The sequence below is a fragment of the Ordospora pajunii genome (genome assembly GCF_021821965.1).
Source record: "Ordospora pajunii strain FI-F-10 chromosome Unknown Cg_05E, whole genome shotgun sequence".
NCBI lineage: Eukaryota > Fungi > Microsporidia > Ordosporidae > Ordospora > Ordospora pajunii.
The window spans coordinates 1-17,243 of NW_026848124.1; the positions used below are offsets into that span (position 1 = coordinate 1).

The following is a 17,243-nucleotide window of genomic DNA, read 5'->3' on the forward strand; positions in this document are numbered from 1 at the left end:
AAGCCTCATGCTATTGTACCGTATCTTCACAAATCCAGAGTCTTCTTCCATGTGTGCAGCAACGTCATCATGCCCCACCGCCCATCTGCATACAAGCACAAGCACAGGCATCGAGACTGCACATGGAGCCCTGGCCGCTAATCCACTGCTCGCACAGCATGATGCATTATCCGCAGAATACAACTGACTGCTCACGCAAAGTAACAAATTCATCGCAGAAAGCATCGAAAGGGTACAAAGAAAACTTCACTGCATCAACTTGAATTGGCATGTCACATACAACACTAACAGTACAAACATAGCATAGCAGTATGACACATACAAATAAGCTCTAAAAACATCCAATAATCGCTTTATTTTACCACAGCAACTTTAATCCTCCGCTCTCATTCTGCACATATGGCCTTTACGTCATTCCCATTGACCCGAACCAGCTCTATAATTGGAGAATTTGCAAACACATTCATACGTCTATGGAAATGACCCATCTTTTCCATTATTTCATCCTCAGATTCCTGATTCTGCATTGATTTAAGCACATCCTCGCACATACTGAAAATCTCTTGCGAATGCTTGATAACAATATCCACGGTGTTGATCTTAGATATTATATGATCAATACTGATTGTACAGCTTTTCATTGTTGCAAGCGCATCCCGTCGATTCTCAAACGATGAATTCGGATTCGATGATACCTTAGCCATCTCTCTTGATGCTTCACTATACGCCCTAATACATTCAATCAGCTCGTTAAGCTCTCTCGAATGGTGTTTATGCTTCGAATTATTCATCAGATTAGTAATCGGTTCAATCAGTTTATTAGCACTCGCGGCCTCTTTCTCAAAGTATTCTGCCATACAAGGATACGTTTCTGATATCTCTTCTATCTGCACCACATCTGGATTAGTGGCTAAGCCTTGATAAGTGACTTCTGCTGCAATCGATCCAAAAAATAACAAACCTGTTACCACACACATCAACGACCTCATCCCTCACCCACTCTCAGTTTTACTATTTATTCTTTTAATTAAAATATTCCTAAATTGTACATTGCCTCCAAACCAATTAACACCTGTCATTAATTACTGACCATCCATATGCTCATGTGCACTGATGATTGCATATGCACAGCCGCTGCTCCGTATTTGTGCCTCTCCTATACTGTACGCCCATTCTCCTTATTCACTCACAACATTCTCAGAGCCTTGTTGATTGGCTACCATCGCACATCTATTCTTGGCATGCATTATCCTGCATCTATGGCATGTGCATACGCCAATGCATTCCTTACACGCACGCTTGTGCTTCACACGTGCTTCGCATTGCAAATCACACATTCTCTTTTACACAATAAACAATCCCCAGCATGCATGACAATGAATACATCAATGAGCTCATCGAGGTTCTGAAGCTTCTTGGCACAAACAGAGAGCAGGCAATCGACCACTACTCAAGAAGGGTGTTTGTGTTCATCAAGAACATCTCAGTGCAGGAGCTGGACACGATTGCATGCCAGGGCGAGCTTGAGCAGATGGCTGTGTATCCTATCCTTCTTGGCGTGCTTTTTATGAATGGAGATGTCTGCAGGATCAGCAGAGTCATTGACGACGAGCTGCTTCCGTGCCTGATTGGAAACAAAAGGGTGCATGACTATTTTGTCGGGCTGATAGTGAAGTTCTTTTATCTTGCAAGGAAGAGCCAAGGCATGGACTGCTCGGCACTGTTCAGTCTTCTTGTGACAAATAGAGAGCTTGGAAACGAGCACACGGTGTCTGTGATAACAAACTGCCTGCTCGACATGCTTGTAAGTAACAAGATATTCCAACGGATTGAGAGTGTGGTGTGCACAGCATCTGAACAAGCAAGATACAGCTACTACACCGGGATAATATCGATGGTCGAGGGCATGTATGATGAAGCCCTGAGCAGCTTCCATACAAGCGTGGTGCTGTCATCGAGCAGAGGGCTTGTGGATGCAGCAGAGAAGCGTATTATTCTGTGCATGCTGCTGAACAGCAACTACAACATACCGTACAAGTATAAGCGGGGGCAGAAAGCATACTTTGAGCTTGTGTCGGCAGTCAAGAGGGCGGACCTGAGGATGTTTGAGGACGTGATTGAGAGGAACAGGCATGAGTATATTGCACAAGGCGTGTACTTTGTTGCAAGGAGGCTGACTCAGAATGTGATACAAGAGGGAATCAGGAAGATAAGCATTGTGTATTCGAGGATTTCTTGCGACGACATAGCATGCCTGCTGGGTATAGATGCCGGGGAAGTTGAGTATGTAGTGAAGAGAACGATGAGGAAGGGGCTGGTGCGAGGACAAGTTGTGGATGGGGTGTTCTACTCGATGAAGGATGCCAAGAGCAGATGCGATATAGGAATTGGTATCCGAGACTGTGTGCACCTTACAAGATACATCCAGGAGCACATGAGATATCCAGCAATCGAGCCTTTGTGCTACGAAAAGATCATGAAGACAGGCATGTGAGAATAAATATGTTGGATAACATTTAATAGTGGCTAGCTTGGTGTGTTTAATCTGAATCCATACTTTCATCAGGACCAAATGTTTCTCCATCGAAGTATGGAAGCTTTCTATCAAGCTTTTTATATTCCTTGTCTAGTAATGCTTTTTCTTTTCTTCCGATTTCTTTAAAAATAGCATCTCCTCCAATAACAATATCGCTTATATTGTTCATATCATCTTTGGTCAAATCATATAGAACCATATCATCGATTACTTTCTTAAAATTGCCTTTCTGTAAATAATACACATACTTCTTCAGCATCAACTCCAATGCATACTTTCTCAACTCTCTTGCAGATGTAAATATTTTGCACGAGGAATGGATCGAAAATGTGTTCAGAAGTCTTTCTATCCTCAAATGCTTTGAATTATGCCCCAGCCATGATGGAAAATCCAATCTTTTTGATAACTGTTTGTTATTTGTAGGAATAACAATACTATATACTGCATGTAAAGGTGCTAGACTCCAATCTTGGCTTGCTCCTTGAATTTTACTTTGAACAACATCGCCTATACTAATTGAATCAAAAGAGTCCCTTAGATCCTTAATTCCTTTGAACACTGTCTTTGCAAGGTTTTCATGCACAAAAAGAGGAATCAGTGAATAATCCTCAAAGTAAAGATCTATTTTCTCATCAATTGTCTTTCGTTGAAACACTTCAACCCCGATATCAAAAATACTCTTTGCAACTGTTTTTTTTACAAACATATCTGCTTGATCAGATCCAAGCTTATGCTTCATTGTTACACTCTGTAGCATATTGATTGCGTATCTGATGTCTCCCCCACTCTTAAAAACTATTTCATTAAGCAATCCGTCAGGCACATTTTTTTTTTCTTTATCAAGAATACACTTCAACTTGATAAATACCTGTCTAGAATCTGGTTTCTTTGCCTTCAAATCAATACAATGATTTACAAGGCTTCTTATCTTCATATCATACCTGTCATTACAGATGCATATTATTGGAATCCGCGTTTCTTTAATAGTATTGATCAGCTCTGAAATACCGCCCTTGTCGCCCGTCATTCCATCAATTTCATCCATTATTAGCACCTTACTTCTTTTATCCGAATTAAAAATAGAATGGCTTGTAACAAATCTCCTGATCTTACTTGCGATTTCAGATTTATTTCTAACATCGCTTGCATTGAATTCAACCACATCAAAGCCAAGCGATTTGCAGACAATATGTGCCAATACTGTTTTTCCAATTCCCGGAGTACCACTCAACAAAACAGCTTTACTATAAACCCCAGCCTTAAGATATTCTTCTAGCTCATTCATTGCAATTGTATTCCCCACGAGATCTTCTTTTCGTTTTGGTCTATACTTCTCGCACCATGCCTCTCTACAGATTACATTTGTTGGTTGAGCCTCATGGGAATCGCTTTTATGCTTTACATCCACACTGTCATCAAATCCCTTTGAACTTTCCTCAATCAACTTTAAGAAATCGCTTTCATCCAGTATGCTTATGCCTAACTCATTTGCTTTTTTTATCTTCTGTGGCCCTGGATTTTGCCCTGCAACCACAAATGACGTGCGTGACGAAGGAATGGTTGTGCATCTACCGCCCAAAAGGTTTACCTTTGTCTTAGCATCATCTCTTCCGATCGACAAATCCCCAGTAAATACAAATGTCTTGCCATGCAATGGGCCGACCGACATATTGCTAAGGACTAAAAAAATGTTTTCTGATGCTTGAATTACAAGAATGAAATCCGGATTTCATTGTACCCTTGCACACTTTGTATGGAATTTGTAAAGATATCGAAAGAAAATGATGAGACATTCAAAGGAACCGATCTTTGGTCGCCAATCCCTGGATACCCTACATTTGGTGGCCAGATAGCAGCACAATCTCTTATCTCTGCATTCTACACCGTAGAAGAGGACACAATTCCAATAAACCTGAGCATTCTGTTTATTAACAAGTGCAAATCGGACCAAGATACCAGGTATCAGGTCAAAAGACTCAGAGACGGAGGCATTCTGGAGATGAGACAAGTGGACTGCTATCAGAATGATATATTGGTTTCCAGCATGCATGCAAGCTTTAGTAGACCTGAGGACAATGCACATGATTATGAAGACACGCCGTATAGGCTCTATGAAGATACTTTTGTTCCTTTTGCAGAATATATTTCAAATGCTCTTAATAACACATCTGAAAGCGAAGCAAATATCAGGATGAAGTTTCAAGTCTTGCATGAGAACATGCGGATGCTTTTGAATGTCATTGATGTAGAGTTGGGTAAAGAAACTGGAGACATGAGACAGATCCGTATTAGGATAAAAAATAAACAGAGCACCGTTGCAGTCAAGGCTGCATTGGTTACGTTGGTATCAGATCTTCTCCTTGTGGAAACTGCACTTATTGCATGCAACCTGACTATGTTTTCAAAGGAAATATCTCTTTTGACCTCGATGAACCATGTAATCCATTTCATAGATCTCGAGAGAGACCTTGGAGAGTGTGTTTATTACATTGTGAAATGCAAAGGGATTAAGAATTCAAAAGCAATATGCGAAGGGCAGCTTCTTCATGAGGATGGTAGCTTGATATGCTTAACAAGCCAACAAGGAATTTTTAGAGTAAAACCTGTTTATTCCAAGAATTAAAGTGTTGAGTACATGAATTTGTGAATTTTAATCCCAATAGAATGGTCATTGCAACAGTGGCAAGGTCAAATGAAGATGTCAATGAGAAGCATGAGGAAGAATATTGGAACTACGAGAAGCATGCTATAGATCTTGGTGATATAGAGAGATATCAAATATACCAACGGATTGGAAAGGGAAAGTATTCAGAAGTGTTTGAGGGGCGTAAGGACAAGGAAAAGGTAATAATAAAGGCACTAAAGCCAGTAAAGATAGCAAAGATCAGTAGAGAAATCTTGGTGTTGAAGCATTTATTCCATGAAAGCATCATAAGGCTTGTTGATGTAGTTGCAGACCAGGAATCTCAAGTGCATTCGTTGGTATTTGAATACATAGAAAATGAAGACTATGCAAAGATATTTGAAAGCTTAGGATACAGAGACATTGTCAATTACTCAAGACAAATTCTTTCTGCGCTTGAATATTGCCACAGCATGGGAATAATCCATAGAGACATCAAGCCACAAAACATGGTGATAAACCATGCTAAAAGACAGCTGAAAATAATTGATTGGGGCCTTGCTGAGTTCTATCATCCAAAGAAAGAGTACAGTGTCCGTGTTGCAAGCCGATATTACAAAGGGCCTGAGCTTCTGGTAGACTATCCGTATTATGACTATTCTCTTGACATATGGTCATTTGGATGTGTGCTAGCAGAGATGATGTTTAAAAAAAGGCCCTTTTTTCATGGGGAAAACAACAATGACCAACTTGTGAAGATAGTTAGAGTTCTTGGATATCACGATTTGAGAGCATATTTGGAAAAATATCAGATTTGCTCTCCAAACATAAGACCTGATGGAATGGAGCAAAGAGTAACGCTTTCCTCATTTATTCCTTTTGGAGAAGAGTCTTTGTATGATGATGCAGTCGATCTTTTGGAAAAAATAATGATATATGATCATCACGAACGATTCACTGCCAAGGAATGTCTAAACCATAATATATTCAAACCCTAATCTTAATAATAAAATGATTAATGTTACCATGACTTTATTTCTCACAGACTACCTGTATGAGCTAAGCTGATGCCTTATCTTTGTAAAACCTACTTAGTGCGTTTTTTTTGACACTCTTGGATTGCAGTCCATCAAAGTACCTTTTTGAAGCATTATTAGGCATTTCGGCATTCTGTGTTTTGTATATGCGCCCAACATTTGATTCAATTGATATTAGCTCATATGGAATCTTGTCGATAAGCATTCTAACCTCCTTCTCTGATTTTGCTTTCTTCGAAATGAAGGGCGAATCTTCATATGAATCGTATACCGGATCTCCACTTCCTGGAATAATTATGCTCGAAACACCTGTGCTGTGCCCTATCGATAGAATATCTTCATAATTACAAAACCCCAGGCTATACACATCCTTGCTCATCTTATGCTTCATATACAGAACATCACTTCCCTTGGATTCAATAAAATCCTTCCAGACATACACCTTGTTACCATAAGACATAGCGAGCATGTTTTTTTGACTCAAGGATGTCACTATTCCATGAGATCTGGAGTTCAGGCTGTTGAGCTGTGTGTAGGTGTTTCTCAAGTCCCATACATTCACTTTTCCATCCAGGCCACTGCTGATCATGTACTTACCAGTTCTATCTATTTCTATACTGGAAACCGTACTTTTATGGCACAACATCTTCATTAAGTACTCTTTGCTGTTAGGTGACCATAGGCTCACCACTCCCTTTGCATTTCCCATATGTATAATTCCATTGGAAATATTGTGCTTCATGGACGCAATGTCCCAGTCTTTCATTCGTATCTCACTAACCATCTTTCCAGTAGATACATCTTGGTATCTTAACAAATTCCTACGAGATACTGTGGCCAGCAAGTAATGGTATGGCAAATAGTCCATCTTGTAAACCCCGCTATTATCCCTTATGCAATGCACTTCAACACCGTGGCCATCATAAATAAAAACATTATTCTTCTGTGCAACTGCAATGAACCGTTCATTGTGAAGATACAAAGCATCATGAACATCCTCATTCAAGTCAATCTCAAAATGCATGTCCATAGACCTCGAATTAAACGATGCAAGATACCCTTTGTCATTCCTAAGCAGCATGTATGTTCCATTTAGGGAATACTTAGCATATATTGGTGCCTCTTCAAGCTTGAGCTCAAATGCCTGCTCACATGCTTTAATGCTTACATGGTTGAGTAACTGATCCTGTGTAATATCATACGTCTTTTCATCAGATTCCACTTCAATATGTCCGCACTCTTCAGTTCTCAGCATCTCATGGCCAATAATATCTTTTCGAGCTTTTTCTGCATACTTTTTTCTGCTGACTATCGTTTCTCTTACTGCTTTTTGTGACATTCTGGGCCTCTCTATATTGTGTTTTTACTTTGCATCCTCTTCTTGCATTTACACATCTACACCCGTATGAGCAGCACAAACATACTAAATAAACACTCACACCGATAATCGTTATACAAAGTTGGTACCATAACTGCTTATTCATCTGTATTCTACCTCAATGCATTCTCCATCCCTTAATTCATAAGTATCAATGTCGATTGCATCCACTAACTCTCTTTTACATTTGACAAGTAAAATTTGCTCTTTCGACTTTCCAGCCCTCTTGCATATCTCCTCTTTAAGCTCTCCAATTGTTTTTCTTGTGTCTATCGTCACTACAATCGACATAGACATTCTATCTGTCAACTTCAGCCGAATCACTCCCATCCTTAAACTCGTGGGCCCATTACTTAGAACATATATCACTCCTTGCTACACGCAATACATCAAAAATAACCCAAATAACTTTAATCCTCTTTTGCAGGTATCAGGTCTGCTTCCCCTTGATCAAGAATAGATATACACCCCAACCTATGCCCTCTCTCAGTTATACTTCCAAGCTCATTATTATTTGCAGTGTGAAAAATTATCGGAAGTCCCCCAGCTAGCACGCTGTAGTACTCCAATTGCTTCTTCTTAGTAGCAGGAAAATTAGATGATATCACCAAGCATTTCGCTTGTCTGTTTATCACAGACTCCAGCGTGCTCTTAAATCCCGCCACATACTTTCCAGACTTCATCGCAAGCAGTAGCTCAGACGTCACATTGTCACCTTTCACCCCGCTCATTTCTATCAGGGCAAAAAATCACAAATAAAATTCTGCTCACACATTCAACTCATGTAAAATAATGCTTGCGCAACCGTCATCTCGCTGCATCACATATTAAAAAAACTTGCATACTATAACTCCAAAACCTAATTTATTTGTGATTTTGTATTTGATAGTCAATCATTCTATGCTTACTTAAGCTTACTTCCACCATTCTTCTTGACATCTATATTTCCATCATGCCTAACCTCAGCTTTTTCTGCAAGTTTTCTTGCCTTGTTTCTGTACTTCAATTTGGGATTCCTATCCTCATGTTTCCTTTTTTTCACAAACTTGTTTCGTTTCATCTCCTCGCTAATAACCCTTCTCTTCTCCTCTTCTACATTCGCTTCCACTTCTACTTCCACAGTGTCTCTTGATTCACTAACTTTCCTTGCTCTCTTTTCCATCTGGCACACCTTCTCCAGAAGAATGCTTGTCTTCAAAAGCATCTCCGTAATGGGACTTCCAATTCGTTCTTCTTCGCTCATCTCCTTGTACAAAACCAGATTCATTAAATACACAGATAGCAGGTCGCTTTTGATCCCAAGAATCTCGTTAGAAATGCATGCCCTCGCTGCATTCAAATTCTCGCTAACAAATTTAACATCTTCACTGTAAATTTTGCACGCCATGGGCACAAACACAAACACATTTTTCGTAGTCATAGGAAACAAGCAAATATCGATGCTGACTGGATCATCAGCAGCACAGATCATATCAAAAGAAAAGGGATACACCATCAAAAGCGTTGCATCGTCAAATACATTCTTGATCAAAAAGGGCTCGGCGTACACAAAAGCAAAGCTGGTGCTGGATCTTGTTGAAAACGAGCCCGATCTGGATAAAATCTACAAACACATTCCATTCTGCTCAGCATGGAACATCTCAAACGGTATCAATATACAGCAGGTGTTCCATCTAGGTGATAATCAAGTCGTAGACGTTGCTAAACCATTGAAGCTATTACATATAAATAGCATGCATTTCAAGATATGCTATCATGATGTAAAGGAAATTGTGTGCTACATGAACAGCATCAAAGACAATCCAAATTTTGATCGAATGATGGACATATATCCTCCAGACATCAAAAAATGGGCACTTGAATCCTTCACAGGCGATGTAAACGAAATAGGATTGTATTGCATATTGCTTCTCGATGAAGAAAACAATCTACAGGCATTTCTACCAATGTGGACGCAGCTAAGCATTGAAGATACAAGTGTGCATGCATTAGCTGAATACATTAACTCGGTTTTTGTAGAAAGTAAGCAAAAAGAACGGCTTATAAAATACTTGAATACCATCTACGATTAAATCATCCAATTATAGCTTGTTGGCATTCTTAAGGCAAACATATAATTAGATTATTGGCTCCGCACATTCGAAATCAACAAATATCTTTGTTTTCGTCTCCTTGCAATAATGGAGGTACTTTCTAAAATCGATCCTCTTGAGAAGAAAATGCTGATTTCACTTCTTCTGACAATGCTCATAAGCTACAATATGAAAAACAGATCAGCAATCCATAGCTTAGTGTCATCTCTAATAGTTTTGCAGATTGCATTCGACTACAAGCACATGCTCTATCTAATTGCATCGCTTTCCTTCAATATGATCCTGCTTAAGTGCTCCTCAATGTCAAGATACTCGTTCACTATCATAAATATAGCAATCCTCTACATATACAAAACATTTGGAATACATATTGAGCAAAGAATTTCAGGTGCATTCGATATATCCGGTATTCTAATGCTAATGACCATAAAAATGTCGTATCTTGGGAAAGAATATAAAAAAGACAGAAATACAATCAGAGACGCACTGTCTTATGTCCTTTTCATTCCCGGGCTCCTTATGGGGCCAGTTCCAACATTCGAAAGCTTCATGAAAAACAGATATGAAAGGCCAAAAAAGCTTTTTCATGGCGCTTTCTTGAAGTCGATTCTCTTTTTGATTCTCTTTCAGACTATACGAATCAGCATACCTAAAGAGTATATCACACAGAATTTATTGCCACTACCTATACGATTAATGTGTTTATACCTCTTCACAGTAGGCAATAGACTAAAGTTCTACTTTGTATGGCACTTCTCACACGGATGCTTCATATTCCAAAACTTTCCTGGCTTATTAAATATCGACTTCCTTAAGGTAGAACTGGCAACAGATGTCAAGGAGCTAAGTAACTATTGGAACATATATGCCGGAGTGTGGCTGAAGGACTGCTTCTTTGATCCCATAAGAGGCAAATCCACCTTCTGGGCAAGTATTGCTACAACTACGGTCGCTGCATTGTGGCATGGTATAAGTCCATGCTACCTAATCATGTTTCTTTCAATAACAACATCGAATGCTATTGTAAAAAAGAACAATGCTATAGTCATGAAATTCTGCCCATCAATGTTCTGGATACTGTCAAGAGCTCAGATGTTTATAATCACCTCGTACTTCACCCCGTCCTTCTTCCTGCTCAATCTTTCTGAGCTCCTCAACACATGGCACGGCGTATACTATATTGGGCATGTGTTCATTTTATTGAGTCTTGTATTACAGATGATACTAAAATCAATCATTCACGAGGAGTTACAGAAATCCAAGCAGACAGGCAAAAATAAAATTTGTAATTAGAACCAAGAACCACATGCATACGGAACCGAAATTATGCCATACTGCATCTTCAATGCATCATTATCACTTTACTGAATTCAGCATGCCCTCAAAGGATATCAAATGGCTACGAACACAGAGCGCATAGACAAAGGCCAATATAAAATCCTAGGAATGGTTTGCATATCAATGTCCCTCTATAAATTGAGCTCTGGAACCGAAAAGCCAGATAGCATACACAAGGCGCTGTTGCAAAATGGTTCAAAACTTAGCGTTGCATATTTCATAGATCCAATAGACTTCGGTACAGAAAGCACAATACTAATACATGAATGCACTGCTCCTCCACTTTTATCAAGCACCTGCTATACAGTGGTTCATAGCAAAAAATACAGTCACCCAGCTGCATTAATAGAAAAATTGCTGTGCAAAGGCAAAGAAGCATTATGTACCAAAAAGCTGAGTAAATGATTCACGAATTTTAATCAACCATCCGTCTTTTCTGCATCACCCTCAAAAGCACCAAGTGCATCATTTTGTGTCTCTGTTGCATTCGCTTCGATAGTATGCTCGCTCTTCGCATATGGCTCCTTCTCTCGACTTTTGTATTCATCCTTTGGAAGATAGGATCGTGTCTTAAGAATATGGCCATTGTAATCTGCTCCATCAAATTGCTTCATGGAATTGTCCTTGTCATCAAAGTTCTTAAACTCAATAACTGCATGATTTCCTGTGTATCCAAGCCTGGCATATGTTGGCTCAAACCCATTCTCTCTCAAAAACGCCTTGAAATCTTCAATAGAGGTGTTAGGTGCAATGTTCTCAAACACAACCTTGAGATAGTTGTTTGGATAGTCCCTTGGAGTTAGTGCTTGGTGCCTCTTCCTCAAATCCATGGTCTCTCTTATTCCATGGATGGGGCATCCATTGCAATAGTCGCAATACTCCCTATCTCTACGAGGATCTCCGCCCATTCGCATTGGCTCTCCGCGATAATAGTCTTGTGGCGCATATCTGCTGTCCGTATATCTTGGCTCATATCTTCCAGGAGGTGATGCTCTGCTTTCATAAGGAGTGCGCGGCATATATTTACGATCATACGGTGCACGGCTTGCATCTACATATCTATCGCTGTAGTCTGCTGTAAATGGTCTCTTCCTGCCATTCGATTTCTCCACTGCTACAACTCCTCCATCAATCACATGCGACCGCTGGTTCAGCACTTTCGTCACACTCTCCTCCGATGAAAAACTCAGAAACCCATATGTGTCCTTCATAATCACCTCAGAAATCTCTCCAAACTGCTTGAAATACTCTCGGATACCCTCTTCAGTAACCTGTGTCGGAATCTTTCCTATGAATATCTGCATTGTCTGCATTGGGGTTTTAAACTTAAAATATTTTTATCATGGCATCGAGGCATTTCATACAGCATCATTTGCCATTCGTCATTCACATTCCATATTACATCGGCATCCCAAATCTAGCCCTTGCATCACAACACTACTTGCTTTACAGCTACAATCACACCCATGATGTATAGAGCGAACAGAATACGGATTCGTTTAGTCACTACCCCCGGAAATGATAACCTCAAGCTATATTAAAGCATACAACATGCTCGGATTGCTTGTTTCGATGTTTTCATTGCTTGCAGGGCTAAGATTCTATGCAACAATGAACACAAGCTATCTGAAGGCAATGGGCATACTTCAATCATTCTTTATCATGGAAATAGCAAACATATGCACCAAGAAAAGCAATGCAAGATACCTTCCCACTGTGATGCAAGTGGTTTCGCAGCTACTCATGATATGGATTGTGTTCTGGTACTATAAAATAATCAACTGGTCGTTTCCCGTAATAATATCATGCTGGTGCTTGTCAAATATGATACGATATATATTCTACATATTCAGAACACACACAATAGGCATCATACGGTACAACCTCTTTCTATTAACCTCTCCAACTGGATTTTTTCTGGAGATGTATTGCCTGAAGATGCTTTACGACAGCTCAGGCAGAGTTATTTCGTATGCAGTTGCAATGTCTGCACTTGCATATGCTCCAGGATTCATGTTTATATTTTCGCATATGCTCAGGCAAAGAAGATGGTCGAAGAAGACTCGAGCCTCAAAACACAAGAAGAAAGCTTAGATCCAAAAACATTTACCAAATAAATCAGTCTTTTTAATATCTACATGGGCATATACGTATCAAGAGAGCATAAACACCTTTTCTGGGTATATTTCTCCCTCTAGCACATTAATGCTGTCGATCTCTGCATAAGCAATTTGCTTCTTAACTACCTGCAGATACTTCTTGATCTTAATTGGTGCTCCCTTGCTGAGCCCAAGATTGATAAACAATACAATCCTCATTCCTACTTCGTTGTCAGTAAATGTAGATGGTGTTGTAGATGGAATTCTTAGGCATAGTGTGGATGCTCTTCCTTCTCCTTCGTTCACGCCTTCTCCACCAGCAATATACTTTGTTCGTATTTCTTCCTGCCCATTTGCTGATATGCTGAGAATCTCATACAGAAAGCACTCCATACATTTTATCTTTGGCGTTCTTGAAGGTATACATGCTCTGATTGCCAGTGCATCGCCAGAAAAATAAAACAGCTTGTTCAACTCAAAGCTTACATTGTATTTCCTTCCAAAAAAGCAAATAGGAGACTGGATCTCAACAGTGGCGTGGAAAGCTTTAGGTTCTGCGTTGCTTTCTATTACTTGCATTTCTCTATCTACAGAGTATACCGGATTATGGATTCCAAACATATATATATCCGCATGAAAACAGTAGGATCCTTTTATGTTGCATAAAAGATCAAAGTACACGCCCTTCACATCAGATGATCCTCCGTCATCCCTTCTAAGCTCAAATTTGAATGGAAATCTGTGATGCCCGCTTGAAATCTCCTCCAAGGGGTCTTCATTCGTATATACTTCAAACTCATAGCAATATTTGCTGATATTCCTATCAACTGCTTCAAACACATCTCCTTCATGCTTTCCCTCTTCGGTTCGTTGTATACTCATCTCCATCTTTCTCAACAACTTCAAGTTGATTTTACTGATGCTGAGTGGATTCCTGGTCTTTATCTCAATCGTTCCTCTGACCTCGTCTCCACACACATATATTTCCTTGTTTAGCTCAATCCTTACGCTTGTTTCCATTGTTCCTTGCAATCCATTCTATGATATCAATGCAGCCTGATACTCTCCTATTTGTCGAACCAATCCCTGCAGAGCCCATTCCCATGCTAACCAATCAAATATGTATGCATGTATAAGGGTAGGAGTGCATGAGCTTTTTCAAAAAGAGGAGCTTCGCAAACTTTGGAGAGTTCGAAGACGCTACAGAGGTACTCGGCAATGATATAGAAGATTGGATATTCGAGGGAAATCTATATATGCTAGCAAGCATATACAGGAGCGCGGGGCAGAAAAACAAAGCAATCCAGACGTTGCAGAAAAAATCAAGTAATGTAATTGTCAAATCCACCTATTTACTTGAAGTGCTTTCGACATATGTGTACTTCGAAGACTACGAGGGAGCCATTCAAAGAGCCAAGCTTATTAATCCAAAAAATGAGCCTATCGAAAGGCTGATGCTGCAGGTAGAAGTACACCAGAATACAAATGATGCAAAAATATGCTGTGGAACAGATGAGTATACAATGCTGGTTGATCGCATAGTACGATACCTGTCAAAATACTTCAATGTCGATGTCTTTGAGCTTCTGAAGAAAGTGCTTGCTCAATTCTGCAGTAATAATGCATTATGCAGCAACAAAAACTGTGGGTCTGCAGTAATTGACATGTTTTTAAAGCAATGCAGTGCAGAGTATCTTCAAAAGCAGAGCCTGAATGCTCTCAAGTACCTGTACCATGAAGTTGGCATGCTGGATGCACTGAGGGCTATAATTAGCAGAATGCTAACTCTTGAAGAAGTATACTTCGATGAGTTTGTGCAAAAGTGCAGCCCGACAAATGAGGAAGCACTCTCAATCCTGGAAAGAGTTTACATTCCATCAGTATACAATGCAATAGATAGCAGCTTAATGACAGAATGTGCTTTAAAGGTCATGAAGCACACAAAAAAACGCAGCAATAGAGACGTAAAGCTAAACACATCCCACTCTAAGAAAATACCAGCTAGTCAGTACAGCAAGCACATTAAGATACTATCCAAAGATAAAAAATACAATAAATAAACTTTTGTGCAATAAAACGAAACCTTACGAAATTTACTTCATAGATACTTTGCAATCTCCTCGGGCTCCAGGAATTTGATTTCTTCTTTGGTAACAATTGCGATCTCTACATTGTCTTTGGAGATCTTGTCCTTCATTGCCTTTGCAAGCGTTAGCAATACCTTTTTTAGCGACTCGTCAAGAGTTGTGTACTCTTCATACTCCGGCTCAAGCAGCCCTTCAATTACCTCATTCCCAGATCCTATTGCCTTCGCCTTGTAGCCGGTGTATGATCCCGAAGGATCCAAAAAATACAGCCTTGGCTCAGTGTCAAACCCTGCAATTAGAAGAGAAACACCAAATGGTCTTCTGAATATCATCTTTGCCTCGTCCTCTTCACTGAATCTTAAACTCAAACTGGATAGATATTTCAGTAATCTTTCAACACTTGTATTTTCATTATACTTGTATGTGTGAGATATGCAAAATTCCCTGGATTTGTTTACAATTGTTTTTGTATCGCCGCTTATTCCAGAAAACCCAAGCACAATGTTGTCATAAATCTTGTGATGCTTCATGATGCTTCTTGGATTCTGCAGTGTCGACATCACCTTCTTTTCAGAGCAGAGTATTGCAAACTCGCTCGTACGCACTCCAATCGTTGTTGTTCCAAGATTCATAGCCTTCATTGCATATTCAATCTGGTGGATTCGCCCCTCAGAGCTGTATGTGTTTACACTTTCTTTCAAACTATCCATCTTTGGGGATCCGTGTTTCTATTTTGATCAGGCACTGCAATCCTAATTCATACAGTATATTCACATCATAGTCAACAAACCCAATGCTTGGCTCAGTTGCTTAAATATTCAATCCTGGACAGTGTGCTTGGATGCAAGGAGTTCAGCAGGTTGTACATCGAAGAAGGTGCTATAAACTCAAAGGATTGCATAGATATTTTGTATAAAACACTTGCTAATATGCTGTTATAGTTATACTTCTTTGTAATAATGTCTGCAGATACCTCTGTGCTTTGCGATGTAAGGTTGTACAAAACAAATATCCATGGTCTAATCGACACAAAGTAAATGCATGCTAGAGCAAGAAATGAATATTCTTTCGTGATGCCTTCACATACAAACTTATCTGCATACTTGCTAAAAATAAAAACCAAGATTGCCAGCTCAGCAATCAGAAGCCCGAAAAACACAAGAATCTTTTTTGTTAGACTTTTGTGATACGAATGGCCTGCTTCGTGCATCATTATCGACTCCAATTCCCTTTTATCTATGCCTTGCATGCTTCCATATATTTCTATTCTTTCTTCGCTTCCAATCCCTATAAGCGCTGCATTCACATCATTTCCAGGTATTTGTTCCCTGTATATGGACTGAGACAATCCCTGCTCGTTCAGAACCGTCTGTACGCTTTCGGAAAATATCGCTGGCGCTACCTTGACCATCTTGGCAGAGTTCACGCCTGAAATAAACACAATCTCCAATACCTCCAGCACAAAGTACGACAGGTAGCATGCTATTATGAAGCTAGTGCCGAATATCCTCAATAGCTTTGTAGATATAAACACAAACACGGGGAAGACAATCACAACGGCAAAAAAACATATTAATAACACTGTTGCGAGCGGTGTGTTTTTACCAAGAAGAACAACAGTATAGTCCAATATCACATCCATCATCAGCATGCTCAGCATGAACGTTAAAAACACAAGCCCTACTTTGACGATGTTGCCAAACAGCCTGTCTATGAACTTCAAACTTTTATTTCTTGCGCTTGTTACAAAGAACATAATGCATGCAAGAAAGTGGATAGTATGTACTGCAAGGCTTACAGATATCTCAATATTTCTCTTTGATAAGGCCATTCTAAGTGCTGGTACATATGTTTCATCGTTTTTTGCCATTTCATTTGCTGCAAGGCTTGCCTCAAGACCTGTTTTTCCAGAATCCAGATCTTTCTGAACATTAAACATATTCAGAGCCTCAAGAGACAGTGCCAGATACGTTAGTGCAAAGAATACATAAAAGCTGCCCTTCCAAAAATGTTTCATTGTCTTTGTTTGCTTGCTGCTTGTAATGTAGATGA

At 39.6% G+C, this 17,243-nt stretch overlaps 19 protein-coding genes across 19 annotated transcripts; 8 read left to right on the forward strand and 11 right to left on the reverse strand.

Annotated features, from left to right (window-relative positions):
• Positions 1-225, reverse strand: HK407_05g09930 (uncharacterized protein; the record flags this gene model as incomplete). The annotated part of the gene is made up of 1 exon (XM_060420969.1): positions 1-225. A coding segment is annotated over one exon (225 nt), but the record flags the coding sequence as incomplete, so codon positions are not given.
• A 161-nt stretch (positions 226-386) lies between these two features.
• On the reverse strand, positions 387-989 carry HK407_05g09940 (uncharacterized protein; the record flags this gene model as incomplete). The annotated part of the gene is made up of 1 exon (XM_060420970.1): positions 387-989. The coding sequence occupies one exon, from the start codon at positions 987-989 to the stop codon at positions 387-389; it is 603 nt and encodes a 200-aa protein (XP_060276785.1).
• Positions 990-1,366: 377 nt separating this feature from the next.
• HK407_05g09950 (putative PCI domain-containing protein) lies at positions 1,367-2,494 on the forward strand (the record flags this gene model as incomplete). Its single annotated transcript, XM_060420971.1, has 1 exon — positions 1,367-2,494. One exon carries the CDS (start codon positions 1,367-1,369, stop codon positions 2,492-2,494), a length of 1,128 nt encoding a protein of 375 aa, XP_060276786.1.
• Positions 2,495-2,540: 46 nt separating this feature from the next.
• HK407_05g09960 (replication factor RFC1) lies at positions 2,541-4,205 on the reverse strand (the record flags this gene model as incomplete). The annotated part of the gene is made up of 1 exon (XM_060420972.1): positions 2,541-4,205. One exon carries the CDS (start codon positions 4,203-4,205, stop codon positions 2,541-2,543), a length of 1,665 nt encoding a protein of 554 aa, XP_060276787.1.
• An 84-nt stretch (positions 4,206-4,289) lies between these two features.
• On the forward strand, positions 4,290-5,159 carry HK407_05g09970 (thioesterase-like; the record flags this gene model as incomplete). The annotated part of the gene is made up of 1 exon (XM_060420973.1): positions 4,290-5,159. One exon carries the CDS (start codon positions 4,290-4,292, stop codon positions 5,157-5,159), a length of 870 nt encoding a protein of 289 aa, XP_060276788.1.
• A 41-nt stretch (positions 5,160-5,200) lies between these two features.
• On the forward strand, positions 5,201-6,157 carry HK407_05g09980 (protein kinase domain-containing protein; the record flags this gene model as incomplete). The annotated part of the gene is made up of 1 exon (XM_060420974.1): positions 5,201-6,157. One exon carries the CDS (start codon positions 5,201-5,203, stop codon positions 6,155-6,157), a length of 957 nt encoding a protein of 318 aa, XP_060276789.1.
• A 61-nt stretch (positions 6,158-6,218) lies between these two features.
• Positions 6,219-7,535, reverse strand: HK407_05g09990 (BING4 family of nucleolar WD40 repeat protein; the record flags this gene model as incomplete). Its single annotated transcript, XM_060420975.1, has 1 exon — positions 6,219-7,535. One exon carries the CDS (start codon positions 7,533-7,535, stop codon positions 6,219-6,221), a length of 1,317 nt encoding a protein of 438 aa, XP_060276790.1.
• A 141-nt stretch (positions 7,536-7,676) lies between these two features.
• On the reverse strand, positions 7,677-7,904 carry HK407_05g10000 (uncharacterized protein; the record flags this gene model as incomplete). Its single annotated transcript, XM_060420976.1, has 1 exon — positions 7,677-7,904. One exon carries the CDS (start codon positions 7,902-7,904, stop codon positions 7,677-7,679), a length of 228 nt encoding a protein of 75 aa, XP_060276791.1.
• Positions 7,905-7,984: 80 nt separating this feature from the next.
• HK407_05g10010 (putative ribosomal protein) lies at positions 7,985-8,305 on the reverse strand (the record flags this gene model as incomplete). Its single annotated transcript, XM_060420977.1, has 1 exon — positions 7,985-8,305. One exon carries the CDS (start codon positions 8,303-8,305, stop codon positions 7,985-7,987), a length of 321 nt encoding a protein of 106 aa, XP_060276792.1.
• A 173-nt stretch (positions 8,306-8,478) lies between these two features.
• On the reverse strand, positions 8,479-8,994 carry HK407_05g10020 (uncharacterized protein; the record flags this gene model as incomplete). Its single annotated transcript, XM_060420978.1, has 1 exon — positions 8,479-8,994. One exon carries the CDS (start codon positions 8,992-8,994, stop codon positions 8,479-8,481), a length of 516 nt encoding a protein of 171 aa, XP_060276793.1.
• Positions 8,995-9,013: 19 nt separating this feature from the next.
• Positions 9,014-9,646, forward strand: HK407_05g10030 (uncharacterized protein; the record flags this gene model as incomplete). The annotated part of the gene is made up of 1 exon (XM_060420979.1): positions 9,014-9,646. One exon carries the CDS (start codon positions 9,014-9,016, stop codon positions 9,644-9,646), a length of 633 nt encoding a protein of 210 aa, XP_060276794.1.
• Positions 9,647-9,754: 108 nt separating this feature from the next.
• Positions 9,755-10,960, forward strand: HK407_05g10040 (putative membrane-bound O-acyltransferase; the record flags this gene model as incomplete). The annotated part of the gene is made up of 1 exon (XM_060420980.1): positions 9,755-10,960. The coding sequence occupies one exon, from the start codon at positions 9,755-9,757 to the stop codon at positions 10,958-10,960; it is 1,206 nt and encodes a 401-aa protein (XP_060276795.1).
• Positions 10,961-11,062: 102 nt separating this feature from the next.
• HK407_05g10050 (uncharacterized protein) lies at positions 11,063-11,410 on the forward strand (the record flags this gene model as incomplete). The annotated part of the gene is made up of 1 exon (XM_060420981.1): positions 11,063-11,410. The coding sequence occupies one exon, from the start codon at positions 11,063-11,065 to the stop codon at positions 11,408-11,410; it is 348 nt and encodes a 115-aa protein (XP_060276796.1).
• Positions 11,411-11,424: 14 nt separating this feature from the next.
• HK407_05g10060 (uncharacterized protein) lies at positions 11,425-12,309 on the reverse strand (the record flags this gene model as incomplete). Its single annotated transcript, XM_060420982.1, has 1 exon — positions 11,425-12,309. The coding sequence occupies one exon, from the start codon at positions 12,307-12,309 to the stop codon at positions 11,425-11,427; it is 885 nt and encodes a 294-aa protein (XP_060276797.1).
• A 214-nt stretch (positions 12,310-12,523) lies between these two features.
• On the forward strand, positions 12,524-13,099 carry HK407_05g10070 (tyrosine phosphatase-like protein; the record flags this gene model as incomplete). Its single annotated transcript, XM_060420983.1, has 1 exon — positions 12,524-13,099. The coding sequence occupies one exon, from the start codon at positions 12,524-12,526 to the stop codon at positions 13,097-13,099; it is 576 nt and encodes a 191-aa protein (XP_060276798.1).
• Positions 13,100-13,158: 59 nt separating this feature from the next.
• Positions 13,159-14,124, reverse strand: HK407_05g10080 (uncharacterized protein; the record flags this gene model as incomplete). Its single annotated transcript, XM_060420984.1, has 1 exon — positions 13,159-14,124. One exon carries the CDS (start codon positions 14,122-14,124, stop codon positions 13,159-13,161), a length of 966 nt encoding a protein of 321 aa, XP_060276799.1.
• A 128-nt stretch (positions 14,125-14,252) lies between these two features.
• HK407_05g10090 (uncharacterized protein) lies at positions 14,253-15,164 on the forward strand (the record flags this gene model as incomplete). The annotated part of the gene is made up of 1 exon (XM_060420985.1): positions 14,253-15,164. One exon carries the CDS (start codon positions 14,253-14,255, stop codon positions 15,162-15,164), a length of 912 nt encoding a protein of 303 aa, XP_060276800.1.
• Positions 15,165-15,202: 38 nt separating this feature from the next.
• Positions 15,203-15,901, reverse strand: HK407_05g10100 (proteasome; the record flags this gene model as incomplete). Its single annotated transcript, XM_060420986.1, has 1 exon — positions 15,203-15,901. The coding sequence occupies one exon, from the start codon at positions 15,899-15,901 to the stop codon at positions 15,203-15,205; it is 699 nt and encodes a 232-aa protein (XP_060276801.1).
• Positions 15,902-15,993: 92 nt separating this feature from the next.
• HK407_05g10110 (putative peptidase M48 domain-containing protein) lies at positions 15,994-17,208 on the reverse strand (the record flags this gene model as incomplete). The annotated part of the gene is made up of 1 exon (XM_060420987.1): positions 15,994-17,208. The coding sequence occupies one exon, from the start codon at positions 17,206-17,208 to the stop codon at positions 15,994-15,996; it is 1,215 nt and encodes a 404-aa protein (XP_060276802.1).
• Positions 17,209-17,243: the final 35 nt, after the last annotated feature.